This window comes from Mytilus galloprovincialis, chromosome 14, assembly GCF_965363235.1.
Source record: "Mytilus galloprovincialis chromosome 14, xbMytGall1.hap1.1, whole genome shotgun sequence".
Lineage (NCBI taxonomy): Eukaryota > Metazoa > Mollusca > Bivalvia > Mytilida > Mytilidae > Mytilus > Mytilus galloprovincialis.
Genome location: NC_134851.1, coordinates 320,209 through 341,042, shown reverse-complemented (window position 1 = coordinate 341,042; position 20,834 = coordinate 320,209). Strand labels below are relative to the sequence as shown.

General features: G+C 32.7%; 1 protein-coding gene across 8 annotated transcripts in view; it reads left to right on the top strand.

Annotated features, from left to right (window-relative positions):
• The window catches only part of LOC143059490 (uncharacterized), a 136,793-nt gene that overhangs the window by 16,911 nt on the left and 99,048 nt on the right, over positions 1-20,834 (top strand). For 7 of the 8 annotated variants that reach the window (XR_012973487.1, XM_076233002.1, XM_076233003.1 and 4 more), the window contains exon 2: positions 18,218-18,322. Coding sequence is in view for 6 of the 8 variants with exons in the window: in XM_076233002.1 (XP_076089117.1) it covers positions 18,218-18,322 (105 nt within the window). In the remaining 2 variants the exon portion in view is untranslated. Of the gene's footprint in view, positions 1-9,373; positions 9,466-18,217; positions 18,323-20,834 lie in introns of those variants that run through there. The other variant, XM_076233004.1, reaches the window with a different exon arrangement.

The following is a 20,834-nucleotide window of genomic DNA, read 5'->3' as shown; positions in this document are numbered from 1 at the left end:
ATTAAAGTTGTTGACAATTAAAAGTATTACAGAGATAAGACACTTCAAGTTTATAATAGTGAACGCCATAATTACCTTTGGATAACGTTGAAAACTTAAATAATTTGAAATGAGTTCTGATATGGTTTATCTTCTGTGTAAATTTGAATTTAAAAGTAAACTATATTTTGGCTAAGTGAGCATTTATGGGGATAATTATCTTTTCCATTCATGATTTTGGAATAAATGGCACCAGTAAAATATTGAGGACAGTAATTAGTTTACAGTATTATTGCTTCTGGTTTCTACATTGAAGGGAGATAACTCTTTTTCAAGTGAAACAAAATTGATTTTCTTTTTAAAGGGAGGTAAGTGAAATAGTAATTATAATAGAAAACACTAATGATTTTAATAAAGGCTCCAAATGTAAAAATCTGTCATCTAAGAAATAAGAATAATACTTAAAGTCATAAAGTAGGACACTGTAAATTCTATATAAAAAAACAAGAATCGAGAAACACTTTTGAACCACATCAATGAAATTGAGAAAGGAAATGGGGAATGTGTCAAAGCGACAACAACCCGACCATAGAGCAGACAACAGCCGAAGGCCACCAGTGGGTTTTTCTATATAGCGAGAAACTTCCGCACCCGTAGGCGTCCTTCAGCTGGCCCCTTAAAAAATATGTATACTAGTACAGTGATAATGGACGTCATACTAAACTCTGAATTAAACACAAGAAACTAAAATTAAAAATCATACAAGACTAACAAAAGCCAGAGGCTCCTGACTTGGGACAGGCGCACAATTGCAGCGGGTTAAACATGTTTATGTTAAGGACAAAATGAAAACGTAATAAAATAAGGGACACTTAAAATTTCATTTTTTTCTCTAACCCACTATATTTTAATGTCAGACATGTGCATTTAAAAAAAACTGTTATGTATATTAAGGTAAATATATAAGACCTTTTAATATATAGAAAAATTCCTGGTTCCATTTTTGAACTGTTAGCATGTGCCTTATTATTTTTGGGGATTAAATATATGTAGGTTCAAGGTTTTACCATTTATATATATGTCTACCCAAACATTTGGTCTTACTTTTTCAAGGTTATTTTAGAAAGGCATGTTTTGTAGCATGGTTTTGGTGTCATTTATCTCTGAATAAAGATGTTCATATAAGGGAGATAACTGTTGATACATATTATTTCCATTTTCAATTTCCATGTAGAATTCCTGTTACATGAAATACATTAATGTTTGTTTTTGTCACACTAGTAGTTTGTTATTCTGTTGGATATGTGTTTTTGTCACACTAGTAGTTTGTTATTATACCCCCGCTTTAAAAAAGGGGGGGTATACTGTTTTACCTCTGTCTGTCCGTCCGTCAGTCCATCCATCAGTCCGTCAGTCCGTCCATCAGTCCGTCCGTCAGTCAGTCCGTCCCATGAAACTTTCGTCACATTTTTCTCAGGAACTACACATCCACCCTTTCTGTAATTTGGTATCAACATTTATATATGTCAGCCATACCGTGTGATGCGTTTTCAGATTCATCACTTGACAACTTCCTGTTTACCGAACACTTGTCTGATTTTACACATGATAGCCAAGTTGAAAATTTTCGTCACATTTTTCTCAGGAACTACAATACAAGGATTTCTGAAATTTGGTTTCAGGATTTATATAAGTCAGCTATACCGTGTGATGCGTTTTCAGATTCATCACTCGACAACTTCCTGTTTACCGAACACTTGTATGATTTTACACATGATAGCCAAGTTAAAAATTTTCGTCACATTTTTCTCAGGAACTACAATACAAGGATTTCTAAAATTTGGTTTCAGGATTTATATAAGTCAGCTATACCGTGTGATGCGTTTTCAGATTCATCACTCGACAACTTCCTGTTTACCGAACACTTGTATGATTTTACACATGATAACCAAGTTAAAAATTTTCGTCACATTTTTCTCAGGAACTACAATACAAGGATTTCTGAAATTTGGTTTCAGGATTTATATAAGTCAGCTATACCGTGTGATGCGTTTTCAGATTCACCACTCGACAACTTCCTGTTTACTGAACACTTGCATATTTTTACACTATTAATATTATCCACTTGCGGCGGGGGTATCATCAGTGAGCAGTAGCTTGCAGTTTCACTTGTTCTGTTGGAAATTTGTTTTTGTCACACTAGTAGTTTGTTATTCTGTTGGATATGTGTTTTTGTCACACTAGTAGTTTGTTATTCTGTTGGATAGATATAGGAAGATGTGGTGTGAGTGCCAATGAGACAACTCTCCATACAAATAACAATTTAAAAAGTAAACCATTATAGGTTAAAGTACGGCCTTCAACACGGAGCCTTAGCTCACACCGAACAACAAGCTATAAAGGGCCCCAAAATTACTAGTGTAAAACCATTCAAACGGGAAAACCAACGGTCTAATCTATATAAACAAAACGAGAAACGAGAAACACGTATATATTACATAAACAAACGACAACTACTGTACATCAGATTCCTGACTTAGGACAGGTGCAAACATTTGCAGCGGGATTAAACGTTTTAATGGATCCAAACCTTCTCCCTTTTTCTGAAACAATAGCATAACATCACAACAAAGAAAAACATACGATAAAATATCAATTGGCAGACTTAACTCAATCAAAAAACGTATGATTAAACAATGAACGAATAAATTTGATCTGCGATATCTGAATACAAATGCACAGTTAATTAAATATTAGAGACAAACATTCATGACCAAAAAGCTAACAAACAAATTCAAAAACAGGACATGACTGAGAAATATTTAACCAATCAATGTTCACTTTAGAAAAAAACCGGTTTTTTTATAATCTTGAAGTTTATACAAATGTTGTAAGAATAAGTGAAAAATTGAAGATATTACAAATAATCAAAGCTGGTGTACAGACAAGATCCATATAAATAAAAATAACAAAAAAGCATTATAAACAGTATCAACAGGTCGAATTAATATTTGTTTTTGTCACACTAGTAGTTTGTTATTCTGTTGGATATGTGTTTTTGTCACACTAGTAGTTTGTTATTCTGTTGGATATGTGTTTTTGTCACACTAGTAGTTTGTTATTCTGTTGGATATGTGTTTTTGTCACACTAGTAGTTTGTTATTCTGTTGGATATGTGTTTTTGTCACACTAGTAGTTTGTTATTCTGTTGGATATGTGTTTTTGTCACACTAGTAGTTTGTTATTCTGTTGGATATGTGTTTTTGTCACACTAGTAGTTTATTATTCTGTTGGATATGTGTTTTTGTCACACTAGTAGTTTGTTATTCTGTTGGATATGTGTTTTTGTCACACTAGTAGTTTGTTATTCTGTTGGATATGTGTTTTTGTCACACTAGTAGTTTGTTATTCTGTTGGATATGATTCCCTCAAGAAAATTTGTCATGACATTTTTACACTTGAATATTTCACTGCAAAGCTGAGATTGATGTGTAGAGGCATATCAACAATATAAGGAGAGAGAAAACTTTGCCATGTTGTACCAATTCTTTACATATCTTGCATGCCTGTTTACTCCATTCTTTACAGATCTTGCATGCCTGTTTACTCCATTCCATCTTATGTTTTACATATTTTTGTTAACCTGTTTTATATTAAAGGATTACAATTGTATTGATATATGCTAGGAATTCACAAAACATGACAGATCTGTAGGGAGATAACAGTGCAATCTCTGCAAGTGATTAATAGTTCACATCTGGTCCTTACATATCAACCTGTATGGGTTTTGGGTGGATCCAGTCTAGTACTACACAGGGAATTCTCAATATATCATGCATTTGTTTTTTGGGGTTGGTACTGTCCATAAGGAATAGATGGTATTTTCTACATCTATTTACCGCATCTCTTTCTGGGACTGTCCCTAAGAAATAGAGGATTTATCATGCATCTGTTTTTGGGGTTGGTACTGTCCATAAGGAATAGATGGTATTTTCTACATCTATTTTCTGCATCTCTTTCTTGGACTGTCCCTAAGTAATAGAGGATTTATCATGCATCTGTTTTTGGGGTTGGTACTGTCCATAAGGAATAGATGGTATTTTCTACATCTATTTTCTGCATCTCTTTCTGGGACTGTCCCTAAGTAATAGAGGATTTATCATGCATCTGTTTTTGGGGTTGGTACTGTCCATAAGGAATAGATGGTATTTTCTACATCTATTTTCTGCATCTCTTTCTGGGACTGTCCCTAAGTAATAGAGGATTTATAATGCATCTGTTTTTGGGGTTGGTACTGTCCATAAGGAATAGATGGTATTTTCTACATCTATTTTCTGCATCTCTTTCTGGGACTGTCCCTAAGTAATAGAGGATTTATCATGCATCTGTTTTTGGGGTTGGTACTGTCCATAAGGAATAGATGGTATTTTCTACATCTATTTTCTGCATCTCTTTCTGGGACTGTCCCTAAGTAATAGAGGATTTATCATGCATCTGTTTTTGGGGTTGGTACTGTCCATAAGGAATAGATGGTATTTTCTACATCTATTTTCTGCATCTCTTTCTGGGACTGTCCCTAAGTAATAGAGGATTTATCATGCATCTGTTTTTGGGGTTGGTACTGTCCATAAGGAATAGATGGTATTTTCTACATCTATTTTCTGCATCTCTTTCTGGGACTGTCCCTAAGTAATAGAGGATTTATCATGCATCTGTTTTTGGGGTTGGTACTGTCCATAAGGAATAGATGGTATTTTCTACATCTATTTTCTGCATCTCTTTCTGGGACTGTCCCTAAGTAATAGAGGATTTATAATGCATCTGTTTTTGGGGTTGGTACTGTCCATAAGGAATAGATGGTATTTTCTACATCTATTTTCTGCATCTCTTTCTGGGACTGTCCCTAAGTAATAGAGGATTTATCATGCATCTGTTTTTGGGGTTGGTACTGTCCATAAGGAATAGATGGTATTTTCTACATCTATTTTCTGCATCTCTTTCTGGGACTGTCCCTAAGTAATAGAGGATTTATCATGCATCTGTTTTTGGGGTTGGTACTGTCCATAAGGAATAGATGGTATTTTCTACATCTATTTTCTGCATCTCTTTCTGGGACTGTCCCTAAGTAATAGAGGATTTATCATGCATCTGTTTCTAGGTGGGTACTGTCCCTAAGTAATAGATGATTTATCATGCATCTGTTTCTAGGTGGGGACTGTCCCTAAGTAATAGATGATTTATCATGCATCTGTTTCTAGGTGGGTACTGTCCCTAAGTAATAGATGATTTATCATGCATCTGTTTCTAGGTGGGGACTGTCCCTAAGTAATAGATGATTTATCATGCATCTGTTTCTAGGTGGGTACTGTCCCTAAGTAATAGATGATTTATCATGCATCTGTTTCTAGGTGGGGACTGTCCCTAAGTAATAGATGATATATCATGCATCTGTTTCTAGGTGGGTACTGTCCACAAGTAATAGAGAATGTATCTTTCATCTATGGTTTTTAAGCGAGGAACCATTTAAGAATATATAATACATGTATAGTCATTAGGGATTTAATACAAAGTTGTTAATTTTCTGATCTTTTCTAATGATTTCTGATAATTTCTATGAGCTGCAGCATCTGTTAAAGTTTAATTATAAGAATTTTGGTAACACTCAGTTCTCAAGTTTGGTGTGAAGATAGAGAGTTCTAACCTTTTTTATTTCTCAAATTGTTATTAGGGAAAAAAAAAGAAGATACTAATCAGTGGCAAATCCAGGGGGGGGGGGGGACAGTTGGTTGGAATCCCCCAGTGACAAATCCAGGGGGGCGGGGGGGACAGTTGGTTGGAATCCCCCTTTATCGGAGTTAAAATTGGTTAGATCTGTCCTGGCAATGAGAGCTTTTTAAAATATTGAAATAAAGACAGATACTCTGACAATATATGGATGCTGGCCTTAGAAGGTGTATCCACTATAGGTGACATACAGGATTGTAAATCTATAAATAAATGATGAACTTTCAGCACTGAGTTAGCCTATGACTAGGTTTGCACACAGGCGCACATTTCTGGGAAAAGTATATAGAGGGGGGCAGGACCTAGTTTGAGACGTCGGGATCCAGGATTTCTTTTTTGGAATTTCGGGATGTCTGGAATTTTTTTTTTTAATTCGGACCTCATGATTTCATGTTTTTAAGCGCTCAATTTCGAGATCAGGACCCCTCTATATAGCTAATTCTTGTTCTTAGAGACAAGTGTCTGTGGACTGCAGACTGTTAGAGATGTGATGAGCAATATTGGATGACTGAATCTGTAGACTGCTAGGGTCATGCTGTGAGCTATTCTGAGAACTTTCTAAGACTGATACTCTGGGAATGACTGTAAATAAAAGTACACATCATTAGTGTTAACTTTCTGCTGTCAAGTTTTCTCGTTTTAGTCTGATGATGGTAATCAAGATTGCTGTCAGTTAATAGTTGACTGCATGTTTGATGGTGCATTTTGTTTTTGTAGACATTTATTGTGTCCTATGTATTTGTATTTAAGACCAAGTTTTCAGTGGTTTAAGAGAGTTTTGTTTACCAATGAGACCTTTGTCTTGCTTGATCATTCTTAAATGCATGAAACACTTGTCACTGGACATACATATATGACAAACAGCTGTTAAATGCATGAAATACTTGTCACTGGACATACATATATGACAAACAGCTGTTAAATGCATAAAATACTTGTCACTGGACATACATATATGACAAACAGCTGTAGATCATTAAACACTTGTCACTGGACATACATATATGACAAACAGCTGTAGATCATGAAACACTTGTCACTGGACATACATATATGACAAACAGCTGTAGATCATTAAACACTTGTCACTGGACATACATATATGACAAACAGCTGTAGATCATGAAACACTTGTCACTGGACATACATATATGACAAACAGCTGTAGATCATGAAACACTTGTCACTGGACATACATATATGACAAACAGCTGTAGATCATTAAACACTTGTCACTGGACATACATATACGACAAACAGCTGTAGATCATTAAACACTTGTCACTGGACATACATATACGACAAACAGCTGTAGATCATGAAACACTTGTCACTGGACATACATATATGACAAACAGCTGTAGATCATTAAACACTTGTCACTGGACATACATATATGACAAACAGCTGTAGATCATTAAACACTTGTCACTGGACATACATATATGACAAACAGCTGTAGATCATTAAACACTTGTCACTGGACATACATATATGACAAACAGCTGTAGATCATGAAACACTTGTCACTGGACATACATATATGACAAACAGCTGTAGATCATGAAACACTTGTCACTGGACATACATATATGACAAACAGCTGTAGATCATGAAACACTTGTCACTGGACATACATATATGACAAACAGCTGTAGATCATGAAACACTAGTCACTGGACATACATATATGACAAACAGCTGTAGATCATTAAACACTTGTCACTGGACATACATATATGACAAACAGCTGTAGATCATTAAACACTTGTCACTGGACATACATATATGACAAACAGCTGTAGATCATTAAACACTTGTCACTGGACATACATATATATGACAAACAGCTGTAGATCATGAAACACTAGTCACTGGACATACATATATGACAAACAGCTGTAGATCATTAAACACTTGTCACTGGACATACATATATGACAGACAGCTGTAGATCATTAAACACTTGTCACTGGACATACATATATATGACAAACAGCTGTAGATCATTAAACACTAGTCACTGGACATACATATATGACAGACAGCTGTAGATCATTAAACACTTGTCACTGGACATACATATATATGACAAACAGCTGTAGATCATTAAACACTAGTCACTGGACATACATATATGACAAACAGCTGTAGATCATTAAACACTAGTCACTGGACATACATAGATGACAAACAGCTGTAGATCATTAAACACTTGTCACTGGACATACATATATGACAAACAGCTGTAGATCATTAAACACTTGTCACTGGACATACATATATATGACAAACAGCTGTAGATCATTAAACACTAGTCACTGGACATACATATATGACAAACAGCTGTAGATCATTAAACACTTGTCACTGGACATACATAGATGACAAACAGCTGTAGATCATTAAACACTTGTCACTGGACATACATATATATGACAAACAGCTGTAGATCATTAAACACTTGTCACTTGACATACATATATGACCAACAGCTGTAGATCATTAAACACTTGTCACTGGACATACATATATGACAAACAGCTGTAGATCATTAAACACTTGTCACTGGACATACATATATGACAAACAGCTGTAGATCATTAAACACTTGTCACTGGACATACATATATGACAAACAGCTGTTAAATGCATGAAATACTTGTCACTGGATATACATTTATGACAAACAGCTGTTAAATGCCTAAAATACTTGTCACTGGACATACATATATGACAAACAGCTGTAGATCATTAATGGAATCATACTGACAATTAAAAAAAACTGTTTTCCAGATACTTTCCTGATTGGTGAACACTCTCTTATTACAATCCCCCCCTCTATACCACTTTGATGATACAATACAAGGCCTTCACCTTGAATAAAATAATAGCTACACTCCTCCCCCTACTCTAACACTATGATGATACTAGACTTTCACCTTGAGTTTTGTGTGATAAATAGCAACATGTCAGAAATGTTAATGTCTTATCAAGATTTTGCACAACAGTAAATTAATATCTTAGTTACCTAGCTATCAATACAAATCTATTTATATGCTGCACATTTTTTTTTTGCAATTTCTGTTTCTATTGGGGTAAAAAATGGGTGATTTATTTTTGTTTTAACATTTTGTTTAACTGCTTTTAAAACTTTTATTATGATATTTAGTTCCAAGAAACTGCAATATTATCAAACTGACATTTTTGGTATGTAAGCAGTGAATGCAACTTTATGGTTTTGCATTTTAAAGATTATGAAATTGAAGATGCAAGTATTCAGGGGAGACAATTTGTCCTATCCAAATTTTCTATTAAGGGGAGATAACTTAAAAATCTGACATTGTAACTCGAACATACAGACAATGAATTAAAACAGGAAATGTTAAAAAAAATTGTACCACATAAAGAAGGTTAGTTTGGTACAGATTTGACTACTTATACTATAACAAGTCTCAGGCCATAGGTCACATGTTCTACGAGATTCCCCTGTAGGCCCTCCGGAAACTTAAAAGTGTTTATCTTGGAGAGATTTGAAGATTTCACTTATAAAAACTTGTGAGTCAGAACTGTTTAATAAGATAACTTCTGTGGGGATAGGATGATTGATTCACAATTAAATATTTAAATTACGATTTTTTATTTACCTGGATGTGCATCAGAAAAATATAAAATTACCTGTGGATCTTATACTTATAGCAGGTAATAATGTAATTACATAAGGTTTTACAGATAACATGAAAAATAAATATTTATCTTACAATTTAATTTTGTGAAGTAGATTTCACTTTATAAGATAATTGATATAGACATCTGATTTCAAGGCATGTAAACAAGATTATGATTGTTTTAAGATTGATTTTGTCTTTTCGACTATGGGGTTGAATTTGGTTGGGGAAATGTGAAAGTAGAAAATATATTAAAAAAGTTAATTTATTTACAAAGGTAGGAATTAGATATATTTGTTTAACGTTGATTTGTATAAGAAGTAAAATTATCAAATTTTTATGATAATTAAGTTTGAAAACAGTTGATTTACTTAGTTTTAAGCTTGATTTTGTTATTTCGACTATAAATTTAGTTATAATGGTTTGAGGGGAAATATTGAAAGTAGAAAATCTTAATTAAAGTAAATTAATGTACACAGTATAGCATGTTCAATTTGTTTATGATGATTTGTAAAAGAAGTAAAATTATCACCTTTAAGTTTTTATAATTATTTAGCTTGATAACAGTTATGTTATGGAAGGAATAACAGGTGTTAAAAATAGAATTCTGTATGTTCTCTGCCTCTGGGCCTCTGATAAACATCTTGTATCTTGTACATCACATTTGGAAAGTTCATTTTGCCAAAAGAACTACTTTTGTTTTTTGTCTTTTCACAAATAGATACTGGTATCTTTCTCGATCGATAGCCCTTTATCAAACTTTAATACTGAAAATATATGAACTTTTTCCTTATTAATATCCATGATTTAGTTAAATTCCAAATTAAATAATTACTCCAAATTTAATTAATACAGTGTTTTAAGTTGTTTATAAATGTTTAAAGTGGATTGGGAAACAAAATTTGCAACTTAAATGTTATCAAATGTTCATATCTTTATATAAATTCCTTGTATTATACAAAATATCAATAAGCAATAAAGAAAACAATTTTAATTGATTTAAGAAAAAAGGGATCTTAGTAACCCCTATTTTAACACATTGCTTTCTCATTCATAACTCTTCATTTTTGAATATTTAAAGGTTGAGAATCCATTAAAATTAATTAATTTGTTTCAATTAATTGATGCATCTATTCTTATTACATGTAATTTGATAGTAAAAGTGACATTACCATGATTTCTATAATATATTTTATAAATTACCAAATTTTACACTTGAATGGTCTCACATATTATACTACAATAAATTTATAAAATTCAAACCTGCATTTATAATCCTGACTTCTTTTGTTACGGTTATTAATGTAGGACATTTATATTAAATTGAGTCACATATATATGGTTTTGAAGTACTGTCTTTGGCACTTTGTTATAATACCACGGAAATACTAATAACACTTCATTTGGTCTAAAGTCAAGTGTACAAATAAATGAGGGTCTTTAGGGGATGATTCAAACAGGGACACATCCAAATAGCCCCCTCCCCCTTTCCAACTGAAAAAATATGTCAACAAAAAACATGGTTTAGGTTTAAGTGTTGAAGTATCATACTGTGTATTCATTATTTCTGAGTACCAATTTTAGTGGCTTGAAGAAGTATCATACTGTGTATTCATTATTTCTGAGTACCAATTTTAGTGGCTTGAAGAAGTATCATACTGTGTATTCATTATTTCTGAGTACCAATTTTAGTGGCTTGAAGAAAGTTTACATTTTCCTGGATATTTTATGTCGTGGTTTTGACAAATTTCGGCATGTATGCATCCCTACAAAAGATTTGTTATGTGTTGGATATTTAAATTGGTGGTTCTTTGGTAAACAGAAATCCATGAAAGTTGGAATGCAACAAAAAATAATGAAAATGAAAATAACATGAAAAATAATTTATCCACAGTAGTTGCTTCAAGATTATGGGCCTATTAAGGGTAAATTTAAAGTAATGTTAATCGGACTAAATGAGTTAACTGGACCACATCCTTTCAGGCTAGGCTTCAAGGTATGTGGTAATCTGGTCTAAAAATAATCCACCTTGTAAACACTGCAGGCTATTGTAAATACTGTTCATTGGACTACAGGCTAGTTTAAAGTAAAGTGAATGGGTCTGAATGAGTTAACTGGACCACATCCTTTCAGGCTAGGCTTCAAATTCTGTGGTAATCTGGTCTAAAAAAAATCCACCTTGTAAACACTGAAGGCTATTGTACATACTCTTCATGTGACTAAAGGCTAGTTTAAAGTACTGTGAATTGGACTGAATGAGTTGGCTGGACCAAATCCTTTCAGGCTACTTGGCTTCAAGGTCTTCTAAAATTCTGGTCTAAAAAACATCTTGTAAACACCATGATGTGATTATATTGGACCACTATAAACACTAAAGGCTAGTGTTAATACTGTGCATGGGATTAAAGGCTGGTTTAAAGTACTGTGAATTGGACTGAATGAGTTGACTGGACCACATCCTTTCAGGCTAGGCTTCAAGGTCTGTAGTAAACTGGTCTAAAAACAATCCACCTTGTAAACACCGAAGGCTATAGTGTAAATACTTTGCTTGGGATTAAAGGCTGGTTTAAAGTACTGTGAATTGGACTGAATGAGTTGACTGGACCACATCCTTTCAGGCTAGGCTTCAAGGTCTGTAGTAAACTGGTCTAAAAACAATCCACCTTGTAAACACCGAAGGCTATAGTGTAAATACTTTGCTTGGGATTAAAGGCTGGTTTAAAGTACTGTGAATTGGACTGCATGATAATAAAATTGAGAAAGGAAATGGGGAATGTGTCAAAGCGACAACAACCCGACCATAGAGCAGACAACAGCCGAAGGCCACCAAGGAGTTGACTGGACCACATCCTTTCAGGCTAGGCTTCAAGGTCTTTTACAATTCTGGTCTAAAAAACATCTTGTAAACACCATAATGTGGTTATCTTGGACCACTATTTACCTTTAATATAGGGAAGCACCTGTTCTACAGTTGTATACATATTTCCTTATAAGATAATATCTGTGTAATGAATGTCAGAATTAAAGGTAGATGTTATGTAATATGTAAATTGTTTAATACTTATTCTTTATATTCACTGTATATAAATTTGTCATCTTTATAGAGATGATATATTATGTGGGAAGATACTACTTAACAAAGCAATTTGGGAAAAGGGGGAGTGACAGTGTGGTATCATTTCCTGCTCAAAAATTTAAAACTATTTTTTAAGGCAATGATCAAACAAAAAAAATCTCATTGGGTTAATTTGCCATTATATTAAATATTTATATGCTGCAATATAAAATAAGATTGATTGAAATGTGAAGAAAGGTCTAAAGTCTGATGACCTTAACTTGATGATTAGGATGGTTTTGTTTGTAAGGATAGCTTGAATCATGCAGAATACATATGTTCATATTTATAATTTATAAGACTTTTTTTGTGTAAGGACAATTTTATTTAAAGATCAGGTGTTTTAGAATAGATATATACTAAGAACACAATATTTGGAATAGCCTCAATTTTTGTCATATTTGCAAGACATCTACCTTTCTATATTGTTGGTCCACATTTGCATGACATCTACTTTTCTATATTTTTTGGTCCACATTTGTTAGACATCTACGATACCTTTCTATATGTTTTGTTTGAAGCTGTCACTTTATTGGTCTAGATATAGTTCATACCAGTTAGATTTTTCAGTGATACAAATTACAAGATACACCAGAAACTATACATATATGAATAGACGATCTCCGATCCACTTCTGATGGACGTGTTTTCAATACAATATCACCTGTATAGAGTGGGAACGATAATGCTTTCTTATCATGATTTATGGCCCTTTACAGATTCAATGTATTTTGTATACCTTACACTTCGTTAACTTTAAATGATAATTATTTTTTTCCTCGTCATTTTTCGGTTATTTAAGTACAGGTCTATTAGACGGAGGGGTGTGCTATTACAAACTAAACCAATGTCAGCTGGGGTTTTGGTTCCATTGTTTGTTTATATAGTGAATTGTATATATTTTAATTTGATGTGAAATTATATGCAAATTGTCATTTTCCAGACAAATTAAGTTTTTATGTCAGTTTTCATTGGATTTAATTACGCTTGAGTCAGTAATTTTATTGGGTTATTGGATTATTGGATTATTGGATATAAAAATGATGACAATTATATTCTTGGATGATTTTGATTTAAATATAAACTGTAATTATTGTTGATGTAAGTATATCTATATCTACTACTGTAATGGGCCAGCTAGTAACAGGGTCCTTACGTCCTGCTTAATCCTTGGGCCTGATAGTAACAGGGTCCACACATCCTTCTCTATGAATGGTCCAGTTTAAGTGACAGGGTCCACACACATACACCTCTATGATTGAATAGTCTTTATTCCTGCATTCTTAATTGATTTAAGCTACAGAATAAGAATATTTGTTGTTCCAATTATTAAAGGACCATTGATGGGCAGCATGACATGTATACCCAAACTTATTTTGTTAAAAAAAAAGATTATTGAATGTTTATATCATTAATATATAAAACCTTCATGTATTCTCATATATTTTATTCTTTTGGCTTATTGTTCTCTGTTGTTTATATTTAAAAAAAACTTGTCCTTTATTTTTTTGGCCCACTATTCTCTATTCTATAAACCACATTGAATAGATGCTCCTTATAATGACTTCAGGCAGACTGGCATTTTCATATGCTAATTAACTGAAGGTCCTCAGCCCTGCCATTAATATTTCTATATTTAATTATTTCGATCAATCTTTTCTCCTATGTCTATGTCTTTTTTTCTTTACTTCCCTGTCATCTTTTCTCCCTGTTTTATTTCATTCATCCTGTCGTTTGTTTAATTAGGTTCAGTAAAATAAAGATCAACCTGGATCTCTATAAAATTAAAAGAATAGGAAATAATTTATTCAATATTTCTGTTAATTGAATACTTTTCAGTACATGAGTTCTCAATGTTCATGACAGGAACAAAACAGATCAAGTACTGTTCTCTAAGTGCTAAATGTTGACCTGCAACTGAAGTAGAGCAACTTCCCTTTCCAATAAAACTATATGAAATGATTAAGACTGTGATGGACAGGAAGGATGAGGGTTCAACTTTGATACTGTTAGTCTCTTTAAGTTGTTATTTATTGAAGAAAAAGACTTGCTCACTATTTATATTTTTTGTATCTAGTAAAATTAGAATTAAATGAATTGTATGATTTATAATTCATTAAAATGATTTTACATATATCCCTGTCAATGAAAATTTAATCTTATTCTAGTCATAACTTGGTTTTAATTGAATGGGAGAAAAAGTTTGTAAAATAATATTTCCTGCTTTTAAACCTAAACTCGCATGTAGAGAATGATTAAAGGAGTAAATAGTTCAGTTCATATGTAACATAAGTACACTATAGTACTTAATCCTTTACCAGACGTTTATAAAGGTGAGAGAGATTTGTACCTTACTGTTTACCTGTTAACAGAATCTTGTTAGATCAGGTGAGATATTTTTATCTTGGTGTCCTTAGAATCTGTCCGTAGGGGGTCTGACCTGTGTCAGAGTCAATGTGATCTCTATCAAACTGTCACATTGTTTTTATTAATGAAATTTGATTTGTTTAACTTCACTGTATCAATTCTTGTACAAAAAAATGTACTAGAAAGATCACACAGTGAGTGAACACCTGTTAAAGAATAAATTATGTCTCTCTCTCTATTAAGCACTACACAAGGTCAAGGTTAGGTGGTAATTTATAAACTTAAGTTGGGGCAAATTTTCTAAGCTTCATATTTTGAAATAAGTCCATCTGTCACCTAAATTAGCTGGTGAATTTCTTTCAGAAATAGCTAGACCACTGTAGTTTTGATTTTTTTGGTCACTTGGTCAAAAGTCAAGGTCATAATACATACTTTCAATCATTTAACATAAACCTTCAGCAAACTTAAGTCTCCATCACTGAACCTCATAAATTAGTACCCGTCCCAATAAAGATAGAGACTCCATTACAACTCAGCTTATGTATGCACCCTGGTACTTCTGGAATTATCACAAGTTTTGTTTGAATTGACTGTCAATATGGGTGTTTCACTCTTTGAATATTCGTTGAAATGGAAAGAAATGTTTGTGTGGGTAAACATACCTTAGTATTCTGCCCACACAAGAAACATTCTCTTTGCAAAGGTATCATGCAGCATGCATTTAAAAAGATATATTAAATCTTATATAAGTTGTGAAATCATAAGATCTATACTTTTTGTTCACTGTATAATCACTGATTATTTTCAACAGTAGATTTATTTTTTGCTGTTGTCTTGCTGATGAATTTCCATGAAGAATTTGAGATATAATGTTGTAAAATCTATTAAACGTTTTTTTCTTCAAAAATTTGATGCATCATAATGTTAGCTCCATCAGATAGAAATCGACCTTATACAAATGAATATCAATACATCTGTTAACCTATTTCAGGGTTGAAGGAAATCTCTCTGAAAAGTATGTAACTGTTTAAAAATTGAATTGTAATGTTATTAGAACCCTACAAAACAGCTCAAAATTCTTTTGAAATTGATTGTTCCAAATTTAATCAAAGTCTTATACAATACATGTAATGTATACATGCACTTACATAAGGTCAATATCTATCTGATGCAGCTTGTGTTATATTAGTAAAGATATAAACTGAATTATAAAAAACAGTTCTTGTGACTTTAAATAATTCAACCCTAAAAGTAAATACATGTAGTATATATATATCTATATAGGACTTGATTACGTAATATTTAAAAGGATTCAATTATGCATGTGTTTATATGGGGAAAAGTATTTTACTGAAGGCATGTATTTATATAATAAAAATCATTTTATCTAGGCATGACATGTTTTATTCTCCATGTATTAGTTGTGTGCATTCAGTTGGAGTTATTTAACTTTATGAATTGGAAACTTGAATGAAATATTTAGTTGAAGATTAACATTTGAATGACATGTTTATTGCAGTTTATCAAAATACAATTTTGTAGAATAAATAAAGAAATCTCATGATGAAGATCATACTGTATTTCATGGAGAAACAACTAAAGTTTCGATTATGAATTCATATTTCTTTTTCCTATCTTCTTTTTTGAAAATTTCATAACGGTTTTAATAAATTGGATGTGCAAATTTTGTAGGGTAAATAAAAAAACCTATGATTAAGACTATCTTACAGTACTTCATGAAGAAATGTTTTGAAGGAAACAACCACAAGTTTCAATATAAAGTCATATTTCATTTTCCTTTTTTTTTTAATCGCAACGTTTTGGTGGATGCTTTTGAAAATATTACCCAGAATGTATTAGATTCTGAAACGGCGAATAAGACATTAATTGGCTTAACTTTGTATCTTGTGAAAAATAGTAAACATTTTGTGGCCCAAAACAAAATTTGCATATATATATATGAGAGAAATTCAAAATCACATTCAGGAAAAAAGACCTGTGCCATGGCAAAAGAAGTCAAACAATTAAAAACAGATTAGAAAATGAAAGACTGAGCATCGAAGACCTCAACAAAAACTGGGGATGATTGCAGGAACACTTTATCTTCCTGATTTTCTAATTTTTGTACGCATCATTAAAAGGAAAGATTCAAGACTTGTACTTGAATGCAGAATTTTCTCGCTGCCATTAAGAACTGCTGCTGGCCCTTAGCTGTTATCTTCTCTTTGACATATTACCCATTTCCTGCTGGCCCTCGGCTGTTATCTTCTCTGTGACATATTACCAATTTCCTGCTGGCCTTGGGCTGTTATCTTCTCTGACATATAACCAATTTCCTGCTGGCCCTCGGCTGTTATCTTCTCTGTGACATATTACCAATTTCCTGCTGACCCTCGACTGTTATCTTCTCTGTGACATATTACCAATTTCCTGCTGGCCCTCGGCTGTTATCTTCTCTGTGACATATTACCAATTTCCTGCTGGCCCTCGGCTGTTATCTTCTCTGTGACATATTACCCATTTCCTGCTGGCCCTGGGCTGTTATCTTCTCTATGACATATTACCAATTTCCTGCTGGCCCTCGGCTGTTATCTTCTCTGTGACATATTACCAATTTCCTGCTGGCCCTCGGCTGTTATCTTCTCTGTGACATATTACCAATTTCCTGCTGGCCCTCGGCTGTTATCTTCTCTGTGACATATTACCAATTTCCTGCTGGCCCTCGGGTGTTATCTTCTCTGTGACATATTACCCATTTCCTGCTGGCCCTAGGCTGTTATCTTCTCTGTGACATATTACCCATTTCCTGCTGGCCCTGGGCTGTTATCTTCTCTGTGACATATTACCCATTTCCTGCTGGCCCTGGGCTGTTATCTTCTCTGTGACATATTACCAATTTCCTGCTGGCCCTGGGCTGTTATCTTCTCTGTGACATATTACCAATTTCCTGCTGGCCCTCGGCTGTTATCTTCTCTGTGACATATTACCAATTTCCATACTCAATTTCATTGATTGATTCATGATTGCCTGAAAAAGCTTATAGTAATTTATTCAATATACAGCAGTCAAACCTGCTCAAGAAAACCACCTGTATTAAGCAAAAACCTGTGTTATAAGACCATAGATTTTAGATCCCTCTGTAGTACATTTAATACACATAGATTGGATCTGTATTTAAGACCACCTGTCTTAAGAGACCACCTTTTTTGCTCTCCCTTAAGTGGTCTCTTAAAACACGTTTTTCATTGGCCTATTTGTTTATATATTTGTAAACACATTTTTCATAGGCCTATTTATATTTCAGGAAGAAGACGTTACATCAGTAGGTCGGTGTCTGATTCCTCCAGTTATGGGTATCCAGGAAGTTACAGTAACTACACATACACTCTCCCTAGCAACGGATATGGAGGTAGGATATTAGGTCAAGGTCACATTTATGAATAACCTTCACCTTAGACCCTGGCTACAGATGAATGAATGTATATTTGTTACTGTAATGAGATCTGTTTATTACTTTATAGCTGTATTATGTATAGATGTACCTTTATAGCTCAATAGCCTTAATATATGCAAGAATTTGGAACTTACTAACAAAAAAAGGGAGGGAAAGATACAAAGATGGTTATAATAAAATTTAGTTGATAAACAAAAACAGAAACGACGGTCTATAACAGATAAACAGAAAAAGAAATGCAAACAACAATTTACAAACTGCACAGAAAACTGAAGATTTGGTCCATCCAAAACCTTGTGATTATCTCAGGTCCTTCGAAATTGGAGCAAGGCCCTGTTCTACAGATGAATAGTAAAATTGAGAATGGAAATGATGAATGTGTCATAGAGACAACCTGACCAAAGAGCAGAAAATAGCAGAAGGTCACCAATAGGTCTTCAATGTAGCCAGAAATTCCTGCATCTGTAGCCGTGCTTCAGCTGGCCCCTTAACAAAAATGTATACTAGAACAGTGATAATGGACGTCATACTTAACTCCAAAATATACACAAGAAACTAAAATTAAAAACATACAAGACTAACAAAGGCCAGAGGCTCCTGACTTGGGACAAGCGCAAAAATGCGGCTGGGTTTAACATGTAACAGGCTATTATTTGAACTTGGAATTATTTTTAATTATGGAATTTGCATAATTTCTTGTGTTTAAAATTTTTGATAAATTCCATGTAATATTTGGTATTATGATCTTTTGAGCGGTTAATAACACTTTCCATATAATGTATTTTGGTTAGATAGTGTTGTGCGCGGCACAGATATTCTATTGAAAATATACTATTTTCTTTGTAATAGAAAGTGTTGTGCGCAGCACAGAACATTTCAGTACAGAATAAACGTGGAATTTATTGAAAATTTCAATAACAAGAAATCAAGCAAATTCCATAATTAAAAATAATTCCAAGTTCAAATAATAGCCTGTTATGTTTTTTGAGATCTCAATCCTCCCCCTAATGTAGAAAAAACAAACACATACAATATGCACAGTAAATCCCAGCCCTGTATTTGAAATATATATATTTTAAATAATATAAATATATCTTACTATTTTCACTTCACACTCTTAACACTCAAACAGCTAAACAAGTACAAAATGTTAACTTTTAGCTTGTTTATTTATTGTCCATTTGAAAAGACTTTACTAAACAAATACAAAAGTATTTACCAGTTTGTTTGTTTTCCATTAGATCAGACTTTGATTTCAATCTGATATTTAGAAATATTTGGTTTTTACCCATTTTTGAGTGTTACATGTTTTTCACCTTCAAATATATATGATTTGATAGATATTTACAGGAAAACTAATGATAGATTTGACCCTTGGCTGTACATGAATATTTGATCGACCATTTAACATTAGGATTCCTATTTAAGTTTCAATAATGTTGAAGGTATATTCAGTACTAAGCATAAAAACATTCAGATTCCTATTTAAATGCTTTAGGATTGAAATCATATTCAGTACATACATATAAAGTGTGGGCAGTTAAGGCAGGGTTAATCTGTACAATACACAACCAACCATACAGACAAACAAATAGATTAACTCTCAAGGTAAAAAATGTCAACATTCATAATAATTTATTAAAAAATATGGAATACACTGGGTGATGATTTAGAACTTCAATTGTATCTTCTTTTGTGACTGTCTTATTGGATAAGCGATAGAATTAAATGTAATTTGTTTTCTGATCATCATTACGTACTGATGAAAAACAAATTTGTTTACACTTATCATTTCAGAACTAAAAAGATCAAAAAAATATTTTTCAAATTAGCTTTAGTTTTGTTGAAAGATCTGTTGGCAAATCTATGTATAGGACATGTATAATGTATGGCTTATTACATAATTATTTATCACAAATCTATGTATAGTACATGTATAATGTATGGCTTATTACATAATTATTTATCACAAATCTATGTATAGGACATGTATAATGTATGGCTTATTACATAATTATTTATCACAAATCTATGTATAGGACATGTATAATGTATGGCTTATTACATAATTATTTATCACAAATCTATGTATAGTACATGTATAATGTATGGCTTATTACATAATTATTTATCACAAATCTATGTATAGGACATGTATAATGTATGGCTTATTACATAATTATTTATCACAAATCTATGTATAGTACATGTATAATGTATGGCTTATTACATAATTATTTATCACAAATCTATGTATAGGACATGTATAATGTATGGCTTATTACATAATTATTTATCACAAATCTATGTATAGGACATGTATAATGTATGGCTTATTACATAATTATTTATCACAAATCTATGTATAGGACATGTATAATGTATGGCTTATTACATAATTATTTATCACAAATCTATGTATAGGACATGTATAATGTATGGCTTATTACATAATTATTTATCACAA